General features: G+C 38.0%; 1 protein-coding gene across 1 annotated transcript in view; it reads right to left on the bottom strand.

The window, feature by feature from the left end:
* Positions 1 to 18,206, bottom strand: part of Pcdh7 (protocadherin 7) — a 407,068-nt gene that overhangs the window by 387,726 nt on the left and 1,136 nt on the right. The window contains exon 2 of the mRNA XM_019205143.2: positions 15,737 to 18,204. Coding sequence (XP_019060688.1) covers positions 15,737 to 18,204 — 2,468 coding nt within the window. The remainder of the gene's footprint in view (positions 1 to 15,736; positions 18,205 to 18,206) is intronic.

Genomic DNA, 18,206 nt, shown 5'->3' with positions numbered 1-18,206 from the left:
ATGATGGATATTCTGGGCAGGTGGTAATTTGAAAAAACTTTAAAAAGTAAAAAGCGTTCCATGCTATCTGCAATTTTAGGGATCCATGTGGAGAGTTGGAATATGCACTCCACAAATATGAAGGATTAGTGTGAGGTCATGTTTTAATTGTATTTAATAATGTGCACCTAATTTAAGAAAAAACAGTAAGTCGTTGAAAGTGTTTCATAAGCAATTCATTTTTACTTTAAACTATTGGTAATGCTTTTAAAACTAAGGCAAAAAATCATTTTCTGTGAAAGGTAAGCAAAATGTGAATTAAAAGCTTTGGGTCAAAATTTTAGTCTTCGTTCAAAAATTATTTCCTTCTTGAGTCAATTATCAATTCATAAAAAAATAAACTGTTTTCAACTTGAATTAATCACATACATAGCATAGCATGTAAATATTGAATAAAACGAAGACTAATTGAATGACAAAAAGCATGAGAAGTGTTTCTGAGAAGCACAGGGTAGCAGAAGGAAGTGCAACCATGAGCATAACATCTACCACACCATCACTGGATATGTATTTTGATTGAGGCTTAATGAGGACTATAAGGAAAAAAGCACTAAGTGTCCTAATTTCTAGAAGACAGTAGTAGGCATTAAGATAGCAAGGTGGAAGTATCACTGGCGGCTTCCAGAGAAGCAAGCTGAACCTGACTTCCTCCTCGTGGAAAGACGCGTCCCCGCTGCTTCGCAGATGCATGGTGGTGGAGCAGGTGTCCTCTGTATCTGGACGTCAGCTTTCCACTTTATAAACTGTGCCACTGTACGCAAGTGACTCACCTCTAGTGCTCACCACTTTCTACATCTCCAAAACGAAGGGATCTAGAGTCACTACTTCACGGTCGTTGTGTGTATTGCAAATAAATGCAAGATGTCTTGACCACAGCCCCAAATGAAGTGTGCAATATCAGTTTCGCTAGTATTTATTTATTTATTATTTATGCATTGTGCCATTGAAATGCTATAGAGGAGGACATTTTTATCTAATTTAATTGCTGCTTTCTTTTCCCTCAATGCCTAGAGCAGTAGTCGTCATTCACTAAAGCATCTGCTCTGTGGAAAGCTAGCTATGTTACCTCAGTGTGTATGTATTATGCATACATGTGTATATGCTTACATAAATGTAATATATATTACACGTACTTTGTTAAAGAATCAAATTTAAAAAGCCAAAAATTTTTAAGTAAAAAAGTAAACTTCAGTGTTCCCGACCAAAAATTTTATATAGGGTTTGGAAAAAGAATAGGCATTAACCTTTTGTTCCTTGTGTCCTATAGAAATACTACCTTTTTCTCACATTGACCTTGGAATTCAACAGTTAAATCTAGTGACAGGGAGATATAGACACAATTTTAGCATACATCTCTGTTTACACCATCATCATGGCCATTTCTTTGCACAGAGGAATTTTCAAATTTTCACTTCTAAGTGTTGGAAGTCAAAGTTTGGCTCAGAGACTGGGCTCACTGGTAACATTTGTGATCCCAGAACTTTGGGAGCTTGAGGCAGGATAAGAATAAGTGGAGGCTCCTTGGGCCAATTAGCAAGTCCCTATCACAAGATAAAAAATAAAAAGGGCTGGGGATGTAACTCACTGCAAAAATCCTGGGTACAATCCCTTGTAACACACACACACACACACACACACACACACACACACAGTTAGAGGTCAAGATAAAATGTAAATCAGCTCTAGATGCTCAGAGATTTCTTAGGAAAACTCTGTCTAGCTTGCCAACTGACCCAAAGACAGAAGGAGAGAGTACTCAGATGTGTTTATCCTGTGTCCCCTTGCAAAGCTATCCCTGCACATATCAAACGGATGAATACAGAGATCCAGATTACTTGTCATGGATTTTATCACCTGATTTTTTAAAAATTTTACTGAAAAAAGCTAACAGGGAAAATGCCCAATTCTCAATTTGTGAACAGTTTTGTCTCACAATGAAAAGTTTACAATATATACAACACAATGATAATGAGTGAGGAGTTGCTGAAAGTTCGCTTCCAGCCTCTGGAACATGTCTGGATATTTCAGAGTCAGACCCACTGCAATTAGACTGACCAGCTGTGTAACCATATGTGAAAATTCACATAAAACTATCCTTACAATAAAAGGAATTATTAATTAATTATTAATTGTATGCTTCTATTTCAACAGACTTCCCTTCCATTTAACTAGTACTGCATTTCATTTGGATCTGAAGGTGGAAAATATACTAGGTATTTAAGACTAAGTATTCACACTGTCATTAAAAAAATAACTATCTTACATTTGTGGAATAATTTTGACTGTTTTGTATAAATACTGATTTTGCATTAATTAGTAAGCCTACATTCACTTATTGGTTAGCAAAATTAAAATGAGTACAATGCTATTTAATACCAAACATCTCTGTGAAATCTGAAAATCTCAGAAAGCGTTCAGCCATGCACATAAAAGGTTAGATATAGAAAGTCAAAAATAATTTAAATCATATGCATACATATTATATGTATTTTCTTCACAAAAGCTACAGCAATTCTATCAATTTTTTATAAATGGTAAGAGGGCATCTATTAGGTTGCTGTTTGGAGCTATTTTGGAAAGGAAAAATGAAAAGTACACATTCCCAGGTAAGTACAGACTGTGTGTAATGAATGAAAAGCTAGTGAGGAAATGATGGTCTACTCGTGATCCTGCTTAGACCAAAAATAGATTCTGTTATGGACTTTGCTCCCCATAAAATTTACATGATGAAGCCATAATCCTTGAAGTGACTGTATTTGGAGATAGTGCTTTAAGATTAAGCATGAAGTTAGAGTCCCAATCGGATAGGACTTCTGTCTCAGAGGAAAGGCCAAGAGAGGTCACAGAAAAAAGGTGACTACCTGCAAACCACGAAGAAAGGCCTCATCAGGAACTAAATTTGCCAGCACCTTGATGTAGGAATTCTAGCCTCCAAGAATAAAAAAATTAGTTCTGTTCTTTAAGACATTAAGTGTGCGGCATTTTATTGCAGCACATCAAATAGAAAACTACAGACTCTCTACTAAACATGTTGAAAATAACATAGCAGGCCTCATGGACTAGAACACAACTTAAGACTTAAAACTACTGTGATAATACAACTCCGTGTTATGGAGATAAATGTGCTAAAGGAGAGTTCCACAGGACTCTTGTGTAGAATGGCAGATGAGTCAGGAGGAGTTCCGGTTAGTGTTCCCCGTTCCCTTAGTGGCATGGAGAAACCAATAGCGCAGTGTATTCGTCTCTACAGCTGTTGGAGAGAACAACTGGTATAGCAAAGCAGAGCTCTTGGCACAATGACTGGCATAGAATAAAAGTGCAATAAAGGACAGCTGTTACTTTTAAATGCTGAGCATGAAGTTAAAGAAAATGACCTAGAAAGATTATACAGCATCAAGAAATAACTGTGAAAAGGTGGTGAGTTTTATTTATTTTTGTAATTATGAAAAGGATGCTACGAGACTGATAACCCATTACCTCTGCTTCTTTGCCACACAGTTGTTAATGGCACTAGAGATCCTCTCAACAACAGTAGGCAGAGTGTACTTGGAGCGCCACACACAGCTGCACCTTGTCACCCGATCAGTGTAACTTAGAACATGCCCATGATAAGACACTAGCAGTCGTTCGAACAGGTGGTTAGGGAAAATATTCTTTAATCTTTTAAGAATAAAACATAATGGGAATATTCCCAAAGTGTAAATGTACCTTCCGAACATTTTAGAGACATCCAGGTAAAATTAGAAATATGATCTTCAGTTGCAACAGAGCTTCAAAATGATACAAACATTTGATATGACCCCCCTATACACCCTGTCATGTAATCAGGTCAGGGGTTATTAAGTAAAACGACAGAAAGAGGAGTTTCCAGAGGCTTCAGGATTTACAGAAGTGACAGGAGGTCACTTGGGCCAATCAGTGACAGCGAGGGCTGTAGGGCAGATTGCTGAACTGCCTTCTCCAGCTCATACTTTCCTGTGTTATCAGAGACATTCCAGGAGAGAACCAAGAAGCAGCAGATGGGAATTTCAGGGACTCTAACCTAGAATTTTTGTAGCTTGCCTCACCGTTTGCAATCAGATCTGAGTCTAAAGAAAGTCATTGAAAATTCGAGTTTCCAGAATATAAATTAAAGTCCTAGAGCCAAAATTCTAAGAATGGGGCAGTGAATCTGCATTAATAATAACATGTATGCACAAGAAAATCATAACTCTAAGATTGGTTAATACAGGCTTGCACCATGACAAAAATATTCTTTATTTAAAAGTACGATTCTTCTTACTCTTTCTTATTTGACTAAATAGTACAGTAATTAAGTGAAATCTGCTATCTCTCTAAGCCTAGGCTATTTAGTCTATCCAACCCAATGGACAAAGCAGGAGCATTTTAATATTGGTCTGCTATAAATATTCCATGGATTTTTGTCAAATGAAGTTTTCTGAAGTTTCTTCCAATAGTGAAAAGAATGTGATTATCATCCTCTAAGTTACAGCTTCCTCAAGTAAACTAAAAAAAAAAAACTGTGTGACAATAATGCCTCAATAAGTGGTAACTATTTTTATTAGGCTAGTCTAATAATAATAGTAGGGAAAGGATGGGTGTGCTGTGCTATGGATGCTTTTGTAGTTTGTTTTTTTTGTTTGTTTGTTTGTTTTTTTCTTTCTTTCTCCTCTTTGTTCTTTTTCTCTGAAAAGTACAGGAGCAGAAAACGAATGGAGACAAAGCAGTTGAACTCATTGTTATAGACACAAAACAAAAACCAAACCAGCACAAAACACCTGGTCTAAATGAAAGTGGAGGTTACAACTTTTTCACTCTAATCTTACAGTCCCATCAAGCCCTGACGTTTAGTGGCATCCTTGGTCTTCAGAGCCTGCATTTGCTTTTGTTATACCTAGCTTCCCTTTCTGATGTAATCTCGCCGTACCTCCATGCTCCTTGCAGGATTTAGAGACACTTGATGCTTTCACTGAATTTTCAGTCCTCCAAACTCCCACAGGCCGTGTCACCTTCCCCAAGACCCCAATCAAGATTCCCTTTTCTTAAGGACTGTGGATCTTTGGGATGTCCTGACCTAGTTATCTGATTAAAGCAATTTGCACCCAGGTGAAGGAAAGGTGGAACTCCTTCCCCTTAGGGGTCTCTTACATTTTAAAAGAGGAGCTCCTTGGGCCGTTCCAGACTCCTTCAGAGCGATTCTAAGTGGCAAGATTCACTGCCCCTCTCTTCCAACTCAGGGAGCACTTCCACTTCTAGATCTAGATCCCTTCCCCTACTACACCAACGACACACTTCTCTTTACAGATATGCTGGGCTCTCACCTTTAAAACTGATTGCTTGCCATGGGCTGAATGAAAATAGAAGCTTTATCAGTAAGCATGAGTTGGCACAGCGAAGGAATATCATCTGTAGCAATATATAAATTGACGGGTACAGAAATTCGTGCATGTGTTTGGGCGTACATGTATCTATTTTTTCCCTAGATAAAGATCTCCAGAAAAAAAAATACTTAAAACCCATATGTCTGTATGGTTCTTCTTCATACCCCTCAAAATGTGTTAAGTCTACTGGGTGACCAGTGCTTTCTCTTCTTGCCTTAAATATTTGCTTCAGTTTATTTTATTTAAGGATTTGCTGTTTACACCACCGAGAAAGAAGGAAGGGAAAGGAGAGAATTGTTCACTTGCTACTGAAGCCAGGGTCACACTGTGGGACCTAAATTACAAGCCCTTGCTAAATGGCAAAGGGCCTAGGAGACAGTGTCCTGAACCCCTCCCATTGTAGCCACAGCCCCGACCTTTGTTCCAGCCCTGGCCTAAGAATGTGTATCACTCTTGTATTGTTTGAAGTCCGGATCTGAATCTACCTGTAAATTAGAGACTCCAGACATAGAGCCCCAAGATAATTGACAAACTGTTTGCTCATCCGGAGTGTCTTGGTGACCTTTGAGACATCCTATGGGTGGTACCTGTCACTCATCAATATGTGACTGTTGAGCATGTGATTGCTGACCACCAGCTCAAGTCAGCAGACCTTTGTCCCCTGTCTGTGAGCCCAAAAATGTTAACCCCCTCTTTTACTCCCTATAAGAGGACCTCAGCCCCTGAGCTAGGTGCCTCTCTGAGCCAGCCACTTGGTTCTGAGAGTGCCGTCTGGCCAGACTAATAAAAGTCTTTTACCATCTAGCCTGGTGTGTTCCTTCCTGGGTTTCTCGTTCCTCCATAGCGCTCACGGAGCCTCATTGGGCTTTAAGGCCCAACATTGCAAAGGCCTTTTGGGCTGTTTGTGCTCAGTGAAGTGGAAGTGAGACTTTTAAGTCTTACAACACGTGATGTAGAGAAGCCAGGGTCTCGACGATACTCCCAGAAACTCTTTTACAAAGGAGTAGCCAGCCCAGCCAGGGAGAGAGGAACCCTCAGTGACTTCTCAGAGCCTTATCTAAGAGGGGTCACCATGGCATCTGGACACAATGTGGATGAATTTGTAGACCTCCCAAAACACCAAAACTGAAGTGTTTTGTCCAACTGTTCAACAAATATTTGTGTTGGGCAGGTAGTTAGACATTAATGGGCCTAGGGGATAAGAGGTAAGAAAAGTCAAAATGGCTTGTGTTGCCAGTTACTTAAAAAAATAATTCAGTGTGTGATGCATTTATAATTATTGGTTAGGTTTCAGACCCAAAGCAATCCCACAGAGGACAACAACATCTTAAGGTTATACATTGTGTACACTCCTTCTGACACCTGGCAACCTGGCCATCTAACTCTGGCAGAAAGCACATCGCTCGCATTCCTGACTGCCACAACCTACAATCCATGATTATTAGGAAAGGAAACATTCTCTAAAGGCCCTCCCGCTTAAGCTGAGAAGTGGTTTACATAAAGAACTTATCTTTCTCAAATCTCCTTTTGTAAATTCCTAACATGATTAAAGTGCTTGAGGAAACACTGACCATCTAAAAAAGGCAGGAAGACAGTTTGCAATTCCACAGTAACTTCTAAGCAAACCATTAACAAGTATTATCCATATACTAGTTCTCCGAACCCCAGGAGTAATTTTGGTGTGCATAAAATACATCCAAACCAGGGGCAGAGACCTTCACAGCACTGCCAGTCATCTCACTTGGAGATGAAACTCTCTACATATCTACTTTTCAGGAAATTCTGCCTATAGATCTGTAGGGCCTATGCGCCTTGACTCAGCTCTTTCTTCAAGGGCACAAAGAACAGAGGACCAAAGAAGCAAGGACATGGCTCCTTTCTGCATCAGGACCTGGTTTCCCAGAGACAATAAATCATTAATTACCTGAAGGAGAGACACTATCTTATTCTTTGGATGCCCAGCATCAGTGCTATTAGATCTATTAAAAGGGGGATGTATTAATGAGTGATCTGCTCTAAATAAACCCATATCTGGCATTGTCATAGTCTTCCTAATAGTTTGTAATGGAGAACTAATTATTGTCTTATAATTTGAAATAAAATATACACAAGCTAAAATAGATAATGCATGAATTGTTCTTAATTTATCTCCATCCGTCCACAGGTACCTTCAAATGGTAAACTGCAGCAACTACAAAGGGCACTCATCAGAAGACGCGAGGTTGATAACCACCAGCAGGAGGAAAGTGGAGAGGAGTCTGGGCTTGGTCACTGACTCAGTCACATATGTTCAAATATCACACAGACAGACAAAAAATAAAAAGCCAGGCTTAGTGCCTGCAGTTCTAGCACTCTGGAGGGAAGAGGTAGGAGAACTGTGAATTTCCCGGCCAGCCTGGAAATTTGGTTAGATCCTACCTCAAAGATAAAATAAAATAAAACAGCAAACTTTAAAATAAATATTTAAAGCCAAAGTAAGGGAAAGAACAAATTTCACAGAAACCTTCTGCTACTTTTAAATACCACTGCAATAAGTATGCTACTGACCATTCTGTTTCAACTCAATAGTACACTAAAATTCCTAGACATGTTAGTAATCATTTGCTTTGATTTATTATGTTTTCTCTAATAAAAATAGTAAATAGCCATAATTACCCACCCGAAACAGTCTCTAATATGGTTCTCAAACCCTTCAAACTTCTTCTGCAATAAGATACAATTTTACAAAGACACAACATGAACACTCACATGTACACAGATACAACTGAAACAAAAGTTGCACCATTCAATATTTACTCCTATGGTTACAGACTCGGAATGTTTCTATTTCATAGCTTTCTATTTGTAGTAGATAGCTAAGATATCATTTCATGCCCTAAGAGAATCATACAACCAGAGTTTCCAAAATCCTGACTTTCCACCTTCTTCTCTATGAGGGTATTCATAATTATTCCTTTATGCACTGATTGCATATTCAATTAACCCAACTCTGGACTTTTTCTCTATCACTTGTTTATAAATTGCTGTGATTTGTTGCCAGACTTGCATTTTAAGTATCTCAAAGGAAGTTAACTACTTGAGGCCAAGAAAAAAGCATTTCCAAGTAGCAGAAAAGTGGTACAGGTTCTTTCACCAGCCTCTCAAACTGGTCCTTATGCACAAAACAGAATGAGAGATTGGGGATAATTAAGTTTTGTTCAGGAATTTCACTGTAGCATCAAGCATACTTCAGAAAATTTCCCTTTTGCAAGATTAAATAAACAGCTAATAGAATAAAAATCCTCAAGTATAAAGTAGGGACTTGAATGGGTTACAGTGCATTTCCCATCATGGCACACTTTAATGTCATTCCAAAATGTTTTTCCTGAAAGGACCATTTTGTTGACAATGATATAAAAAAAAAAAGAGACAAAACAAAAGAGAAAAACATCGAGAATGTACCATTGTTAGTATTGTGAAAATTGTAGAAAATTTCAGTAAAGAAAATGGTATAGTAGATCTATAATAAAATAATCAAACTATACGTGGAATACTTGTGCAAGGCACATAAACATATACAACATAACAGAGACATAAATATACAAACATAGAGAGGTAGAAGGGCCATCCAAAGGGTTCCCTAACTTACCTAAAACATCACTTCATGACTGAAATCAAGTCACTTGCTCAGTGAACAATTTGTATTACACTGAATTCTTAGAACGGATTGAATTTATGTTTTCTGAAATCAAATAGAATATCCTTCCTATAAATGAAGTGTACAAAATAGGAAACCACATATTCCTTCAGAAGGGGACTAGAGTGTTTTAAAAAAATCTGATAAGTTTGAAATTCTCCTAAGAAGTCTATCAAAACAAACAAACAAGCAAACCTTAAACATTCTAAAGAAACTTTGATCCGTATTTCAAGATCAAGGGTAAAAATCAATCCACTGCCGTGCCTGTGTAACTACAAAATCAAACTCAAACTCTCAAATTTGTTTCACAGACCTTTTTATAAATACTGTTCAAAATCTCTGAATGTATACGTGTAGGTAAAAACACGAACGCATAACGGTATTCAAAGGGCACATACAGAATGAGCAAAACAATATCCTTTCTTCCAACAGAACTATCTGCCTAGCCCAGAAGAAATTGCCATCACATGACACATAAAAAATACTGATCAATTTAGATTTTTACTTAAAGTCAGAATTTAATATACTATTCACAAAGATATAACAGACCTAATTTCCTTATTATCACACACAGCTGGAGTCTTAAAATTATTGTTGAAATATGGTTTTGGATCTCTCCTAACGACTTCATTATTAGGTCTAATAGGGGCTAACTATATCCTCAAGAATGGAACTTCTAGTGATTTAGACATCCATTAGTAGGGCATTTCTGTATTAACACTGTTTCTTCCATAACTTTATTTGCATACTATTTTTCTTTAAATGAGAAATAAAAAATCTTGACACGACAAGTGGAAGAAGTAGTGATTGGCTGACACCCCACAGCCAAGGGCTGGCTCCAGCAGCTTTCGGAGTAGCAAGGTCATCAGTATGGTGCAAAGGGAGCATCTTATTAGAGTGGAATTCAGCCAAACACAGTAATGTATGGATGTAGACGCATCTGAAAGAAGGAAAATAAAGATTGATGCAGGTAAAAAAAAAGTGCAATAAATTTTTCCCAATGACTATGCTTAATTCGAATGGTGAGGTAGAGGTTTGGGAGCGAGAACAAATTTTCTTTATTACTGTAATTATTTATAAATATGCTCAGAAAAAAGTTAACTTGTCGGAGGGATGCTACTTAGCTGTAATAGTTTTGTTGTTTGTACACAGCGTTAGTATTCAATACAAACATCACTAAATCCCTGAAAATAAACCTTTATTCCTCCTTTAAAACATTAATTCACCAGAAGTGATAATTAAGATTAGTTTTAGTGGTTTCAGCTCAGTTCTTCTTGAAAATGTGATTTCTCCCACAACACTAATGCTAAATAAAGCACTGTGTAATGTACCGCAACACAGTCCCTACTTTAGAAAAGAGTCTCAGGGTTTTTTAAAAAAATAAGAAAGAGAAGCGAAGCTTGCACTATATGTATGAGAGCAGATTTTATACTTTCTATGGAATCACAGTAAATAAATCAATGGTGAATCTTGCCATAGTCTAGAAAGTGATTATATGCTCCTAAAATATAAACAATTGCTGTGTTTTCCAATGTAAAACCTCAATGATATGGAAGTGTCTAATAGCATCCATGGCTAAGGCAAATCAATGGCTCTGCCACACTACATTTAGCTTTAAAAACAGTTCAGAGACTATTTTTTAAATTAATAAATTCAGTAATTTATATTTTACCCCTATATTTAGAATTTAATAAACTAGACTAGTTAACCTCCTAATAAAGAAGACATTCATCAAAAAAACAAAAACAAAAACAAAAACAAAATGTCAGATTCTTCTACAATTTTTCTAGAAATCAAGTTAAAAGGAAAAATTAGCTCATCATTGTGTGTTGAGGATGCTACTACGGTGAAACTCAATTGCAAGGTGCATGACATACAAAAGAGCTCAGTAAACAAAAAGTCATCAACATGCATGGAAAAGGTAAATTACAAACTCAATTAGAATGGTGAGTCTCACCCATAATGTATTTTCTGTGCTTTTCTATTAAGATATATTTTTTGATAGTATACCAAAAGCTATATAGGATCTTACGTCCTTTGGCCTTGTTTTGCTAAAATTAAAAATTCTGTCAAATTGTTGAATATATGTTCTCAATCATGTTGAATAATTTAAATGTGTCTTACATGAGGTAAAGACTTTTTACTTTCTTTAAAAAATCTATAAATTTTGAATGATAAAATCCAATATAATTTTACAAATAAGAATTAGAACCTAAAGCAGAATTGTATTTCACTATAAAAATGTCTATCTTGATAGCCAAATATTTAATTATACATATATAATTACACAAAGAAAGATATAAAAATTCAGCATTTTTTCCTTAATAGTATAATAAGATTTTTAAAAACACTGTATTCTACATTCTATGACTTGGACACTTTAATCTATAATATATCTGATAATTTTGTGACCCTGATCAAATTGGTTTTTCCATGTTGGGCCTTAGTTTCCTCTTCTATAAAATTAAAATTACAATTGTTTTGTTCATTACCTTTTAATTCTAAAATGTAATGATTCCAGTGATTTTAGATTCAGGCATTAAGCTGTTCATCGTACTATTTTTTAGTTTGATTTTGAGGTTCCATTTGACCCAGCCATCCTTCTGCTGGGTATCTTGCCAAAAGAATTAAAAGACTCATATCACAGTGATTTTCGGTATTTTTAAAGCTCAGATATTTTTCACATATCAATGTATGAGTGTCACAACAAAATAAAAGAAATTAGTGATGCCTGAGTTAGGCTTTGTAGTCTTAGGGTCAAGTCACTGAATTAGAATAAGATTAAGGTAAAGTTTAAACTGTGATATGTGGACTTCCTTTTAAATTCACATATCCATTGCAAATCAACTCATTTCATGACCTTTTTCATATTTCATACAGTTCCAGGTAGTGCTTCCTCAGGAGAAGTCTCCTGACCAAACATGTGGCCTAACTTGCATCAGTGGCATTCCTATGAACCTCGGGACAAATGTAACAGAGATTCCATCCTATGCTGATTCACTGAGCCTATTGCAGGAGTCCTTGCTTATAGATAAGAGAGGCACTTTGTAGATATGATGCTTATAGAACAAGGACTAGAATCTATGGCTGCCATTACTATGCAGATGCCCTACTCCCAAAATATAATGATGTTGTACGCATGCACACATAATTTGATATTTGATAATTTTATATTCTTACTGCTTAGCATACTAGTAGCAATGGCAATTCATCCATTTGCTTCCAAAATAGTAGTTTTTTTTAATTCAGCTTTTTAAAAAACTAAGTATACAATGGATGTATTGAACATAATTTTATCAGTTAAAGAGAACAATACTCAGACTAACTCAGCAGTACCTTACAAAAGGCAAACTGTCACTGGAGTTAATACGAATTCTTCTTGAATATTTCAGGATCAGCTGCAAATGGATTTTGAAATGAATGTTTATTCAAGCTAAATTCTTGCCAAAAATAAATTATCTTTCTTCCCATTTACTAAATACAATAAAACTTTTACTTGTAAGTGCATTATCTAAATAACAGCATGCCAAAGATAAACTCAACAGGACTTCAGAATAACAAGCAAAGTGGTAACTACGTTTATATTGTCCACGAAGTTTTTTGTATTATATTATTCTTTAAGAAAAACTGTACACATTTCGTGGAGTAAAACACTGGATATTTAAAAATATATGCAGTGCATTTTCCTTTATTTTACAAACCAAAAGCACAGTAGGTCACAAAATTTTAACAACTACCAACATCAAGTCTGCCAGATAAGGAAAGAATAAAGTGGAAAGGGGAACACTTATTCTCAATAATGTTTCAATGATCCATATTTTGCTCAACTAAATATCCCAGGTAGTTGTTAGAAAAGGCTTTTGTTTGAATTGCAAAGGTCTATACCATGAAGACTTGGGCTACAGCATCAGCTTTTCTAATGTGTGAAATTCAGAAGATTCCATCAACTCTGCAGCACACATGTAAAGTCTGCCAAAAAGCAACTACAGAAGCTTCATTTGAATGTCTCTAGAGCCTATGAAAACAAACCAAAAAGAAGGGAGAGGGGGAGAGGAGTGTATGATTTACAGACTTTCATTTCTACAAAGCTGTTTAATTTACCACAATGTGATCATTAACAGCATTTAAGAGCAACATTTCAAATTTTCTAATCCAGATGGAGAGAACACTGTTAGAAACACCACTTCCATTTCACTATGAATGAAAAAATTATAAGGTAATTCAGGAAAAAATACAAATAAAATTAAAACTATATGAAATCAAATCTCTGAGTTTTTAATTAATCCCTGTTATAAGGAAGAGAAAAGACGCAACTTTCAAATTTTTACTGAGGTAAATTCACTTAACAAAGGAGGAAAACTACTATAAAACCCTATGTTGCTTTTTGTGAACAAAAGGTTCAATTTAAGAAAACATCTTGTCAGTCTTGTGAAAACTGCAGCTATCTCTTAAGAATAAAATAACAACTCATCTACTTGTGATACAAACAAAAATCAGAACAAAAAGGTCTGCTTATGTCAGAAGTCTGAATGGAATGTAATTTTGTAAATGGATCCCTTGTCTCCTGACAGCAATATTGAGGAGACGAAGTGTATCAATTACTATTACTAATTACATTAAGGGGAGTGTGTTTCATTTGCCTTTATTTCATTGTAGGTCAACTACTTACTTGTGGTTAAAACTTTATGCATCTTTTGAATACCTAATGACACAGAAGTTTTCCAAAGTCACTTTTGGTAAACTGTGTGATTCCTTCCAAATGATTTGCAGGTTTTCTCTTTTAGTACATGGATTTTTCTCAGTTAAGAGACTAATACCATACACTATAGAGCAAACCCCATCTGATGAGTGAAGTAAAGCTTAAGAGACAGTACAGAACACACTATCATTTGCATAAAGTATCTATAAATCTGTCACTTGAGATATCCACTCAAAAGCATAAGATTAAGGGTGCAAGTGCCATTCAGCCACAACATAAAAGTATTATTATGGTGACAGTGGAGAAGTACATATCCTGCGGAGAAAGCTCTTCATACTCTTGCATTGCATGTTATTATTTTCTAGGGAAAGTACTAAGACCTCAATTTATAAGTCATCTTATAGAAGTGCCATTATTTTAACTAGAATCTTCCTTGTTTACAAAACTAATACAAGCATAAAGAGCAAAACAAAAATCTACATCTAAGCCCAGGTAAAGCATAACAGGGGAAATATAAACTCTCCATGATGTCAAATTTTCTTTTAAAATAAATAAACTATGTGACCTTAAATGCCTCGAAAGATATTTGCCTCAGAAACCATTCCACACAGTATAGTTCAAATCTGTTTTCTTGGATTGCTTTTGTTATTGGATATAAAAGCATATTAAGCCTGTTTCTCCTTAACCAAATAGCTACAATAAAGTACTACAAACTGAAAATATTGCTTCAGAAAATTTGTTTTGAAAGCAATGAAGAATTAATATCTTTTTTTTTAATTGACAGTACACAATTCTTTTTCCTCAGTTTTTCAAGGGTCATGCAACTCCACATGCAAAACACATTCAATAGAAAAACCATTATGTTATTATGATTATTATGGTATTATTTGACTGTTATAAATGTGTTTCTTGAGATAAGTTCTGGCAATAAAGAATATGTAATATTTTCTTAGCAGAGTTTGCTGCAGTATTACAGCAGTTTCTAAAAGGCTTCATTTGTTGTGTGTCAAACTTTGGTGAGCATAAAAAGTAAATAGTATTGTAAATCACACAAGCAAATCATTCAAATGTAAAATTGTCATTTTCTAAAGTTTTCCTCAGAATATATACATAAGAGTTTTGCACAATTTCTACATTTTATCAAGAAACAACTCTGCTAACTACGCCACATAACCTTTATACTCAAAGTATGTCACAAAGCATATCATCAAAGTAGTCTTACACAAAGTATATCAGTTATGCGCATTTTCATTACTTGGCTTAAAAAACAAATAGCCTATGCAGCTTAGTTTTGGTTATAAACTTCTAACACTGAAGAGAAATAACACAACTTCCATTTGCATATCATCATAGAATAACTACTATAGATACCGCTATAGATACCTATTGTTATAAAACCTTCAAATGTAGTTTTTCACGACACTTGGATATCAGTAACCAGTATTTTGGTCAGAATAGTTAGTGTTTCCATAGCCCAGACTTGGCGCTATGTTTGCATCAATCAGCATCTGCTTATTTGTAAAATCTCGCACGATGTAGAGCACATCTAGAACTTCTATAGTGTCCAATTTGCATAGAAACTAGTAGTAACTTTAGAAAATTTCACTCTGGATGCAATTATCCACTTAAACTATCCAAACAGTATATACACATTTATCCTGTAAACAGAAAATGTGAAATGAATTAGGGCTTCCAAGCTCAAAAGAATTGCAAAACACTGTCTACTTTGAATATTTCCTTCAGTAGCTCAGTGAACATTAGGTCTAACCTGCAAAATACTGGAAGGCCTCTGTTATATTCATGGTGCTATATTAAATTTCTGCTGTTAAAATTTTAAATAATAACCTCTCAAAAGAGAAGACACAACTTTCCAGCAGATGATCTCTCTCAGAGTTCCTAGCCCTCTCTGGGATATTTGAATAGATGGGAAATGAATCTTACCTGTTTGCTGTACTTGTTATTGGTTTGACAGCTGTACTCAGAGCAGTGATCTGATCCAATTGAAATGTTGTCTCCTGCTCCCACAAACGTGTTGGCTGGTGGTAGATCTTGTACAGCCTGGTGTTTTTTTCCTGCGGTTGGTGACTGGGGGTGAAGCTGGACAGTAGGCAGTGGGGAACTGGATTTGTAATGCCTTGCCAGGTCAGGACTGCCAGGCCCACCATTAACAGATCGGTATCGCCCCATGCTTGGGCTGTCTGACAGCTTCTCATTGACACTGTCATACCTCTGTCCATTTGGTTTAGAAGCTTCTACAGTGACAATGCTGCTATAGAGTGGCTGCTTAGATTTTTTGTTTTTCTTGTCCTTTTTAGGCTTTTTAGATTTGTCGTGTTGTTGGGGTGTAAAAAAGTCTTCGTGATCTTTTTTGCCAGCTTCATAGCCATTTTTGTTTTTGGACCTGCAGTACCTTGCCATCACAACAATTAAAATGATTAAAATCACTGTCATGATGCCAGCAACCACCCCAATGACAATACTGAGTCTCTGTTTGCTAATTTCATAGCTCGGGTCACCAGCGATATCCTGGGTGAGTGGGGTATGCAAGCTTCTAGCTATCTGAGACTCAATCACAGTTGCATTAGAAACACTTTCATTGACAAACACATGCACCAGAGCGGTGGTGGACTGGGAAGGTTGCCCACTGTCATTCACTTGTACCACCAACCTGTGCAAGCCATAATGCTTATGGGTGAGTTTTCCCACTAAGGAAACCACACCACTGGTGGAATCAATCTCAAACAGCTTGAAGGGATTCCCTCCCACAATGCTGTAGTTCAGGTCTGCATTGATACCATCGTCGCTGTCTGTTGCCAACACTGTAGCTACAACTGTCCTGACATTACTGGAAGGTGGCAGCAAGGTGTAAGAAACGTTTCTGGGAAGGGTAATTGTGGGAGCATTGTCATTTTCGTCCATCACAAAGAGAGAGACTGTGGCTGTGGCAGATCTGGGAGGATCTCCACCATCCACAGCCTTGACTCTGAAAGTGTATGTGGTCTGATGTTCACGGTCAAAAGACACTGTGGAATAAATGGTCCCCGTGTCATTTTCAATAGAAAAAATGTTACTGTTCTCCTCTATGTACAGGCTCATCTCTGCATTCCGTCCTTTGTCAGCATCCATCACCGTGACCATTCCCACGGGGCTATTGGGTTGCAAGTTCTCTTTCACATAAAAGGTAAAAATGTCCTGCATAAACTTAGGGTCATTGTCATTCTTGTCAGCCACCTGCACAATTACTGTGGTGCTGCCCTGGAGCACAGGGATGCCTTTGTCTTTGGCATTAACTTTAAACTCGTACCTGTCAGTCTGCTCGCGGTCCAGCACCGTATTTACAAGGATGTCCCCAGAATCGGGGTCAATAGCGAAGATCCCCATCACAGCAGAGTCCAGTGAGTAAGCGATCTCTGCGTTTTTCCCGCTGTCCGCGTCCGTCGCCAGCACGGTAGCTACCCTCTCGCCAGGGATGTTGTTCTCGGGGAAGTAAACCTCTACCACCGACTGGTCAAAGACAGGAGGGTTGTCGTTAGTGTCCCCCACTTTGACGACTAAGGAGTTGTTGCTGGAAAGGCTGGGGCTGCCCGAGTCCACCGCCACGATGACCACGTTGAACTCCCGGGTGGTCTCATAGTCTAGAGGAGCCGACGTGTGCAGAAAGTACTTTTTCTTATTCTGGTCGCCCTCTGTGTCGCTGGCCGGCTTGAGTTGGAAGGGGACATCGGCCACTATGGTACAGGCGACTATGCCGTTCTCCCCTTGGTCTCTGTCGGACACCTGCACCAGGGCGATGGGGGTGTCCACCAGAACGTCCTCGGCCACGTTGGCCACCCCGTCCTTAAGTGGGATGCGCCCAATCTTGCGGATTTCAATGAACGGTACGTTGTCGTTCTCGTCCTTGATGTTGAGGACCACAGTGGCCTTGTCCGTCTTGGGGGGCTGCCCGCGGTCGCGCGCCATGACTGTGAAACGCAGCTGATTCACTTCCTCGCGGTCGATACGGTGCAAGACACTGAGCCAGCCGGAAGTCTCGTCGAGGCGCAGGAGCCGCCTTACGGACTCAGTGGCCGCCCCGAACACGTACTCAATCTGCCCGTTGACCCCCACGTCCAAGTCGGCGGCGCGCAGCTGCAAGATGGGGGTCCCCGGGGCGCTGTTCTCAGCCAGGTCAGCCTCGTAGACGCTCTTCTCGAAGCGGGGGCTGTTGTCGTTCACGTCGGTGATGAGCACTCGCAAGATGGCCTGTGAGGACCGAGGGGGGTCGCCGCCGTCGCGCACCCGAAGGGTCAGCTCGTAGGAATCACGCTGCTCGCGATCCAGCGCCCCCTTCACGATCAGCTGCGGCTGCTTCTCGCCGTCCGGGGTGTCCGCCACCTGCAGCTCGAACACGCTGCTGCGACCGCCTGGGCCG

Source organism: Fukomys damarensis, unplaced genomic scaffold (genome assembly GCF_012274545.1).
Source record: "Fukomys damarensis isolate Sample0158 unplaced genomic scaffold, DMR_v1.0_HiC HiC_scaffold_35, whole genome shotgun sequence".
NCBI classification, from domain to species: Eukaryota; Metazoa; Chordata; class Mammalia; order Rodentia; family Bathyergidae; genus Fukomys; species Fukomys damarensis.
The sequence above is the reverse complement of the archived record's forward strand: the minus strand, read 5'-3'. Positions and strand labels throughout refer to the sequence as shown.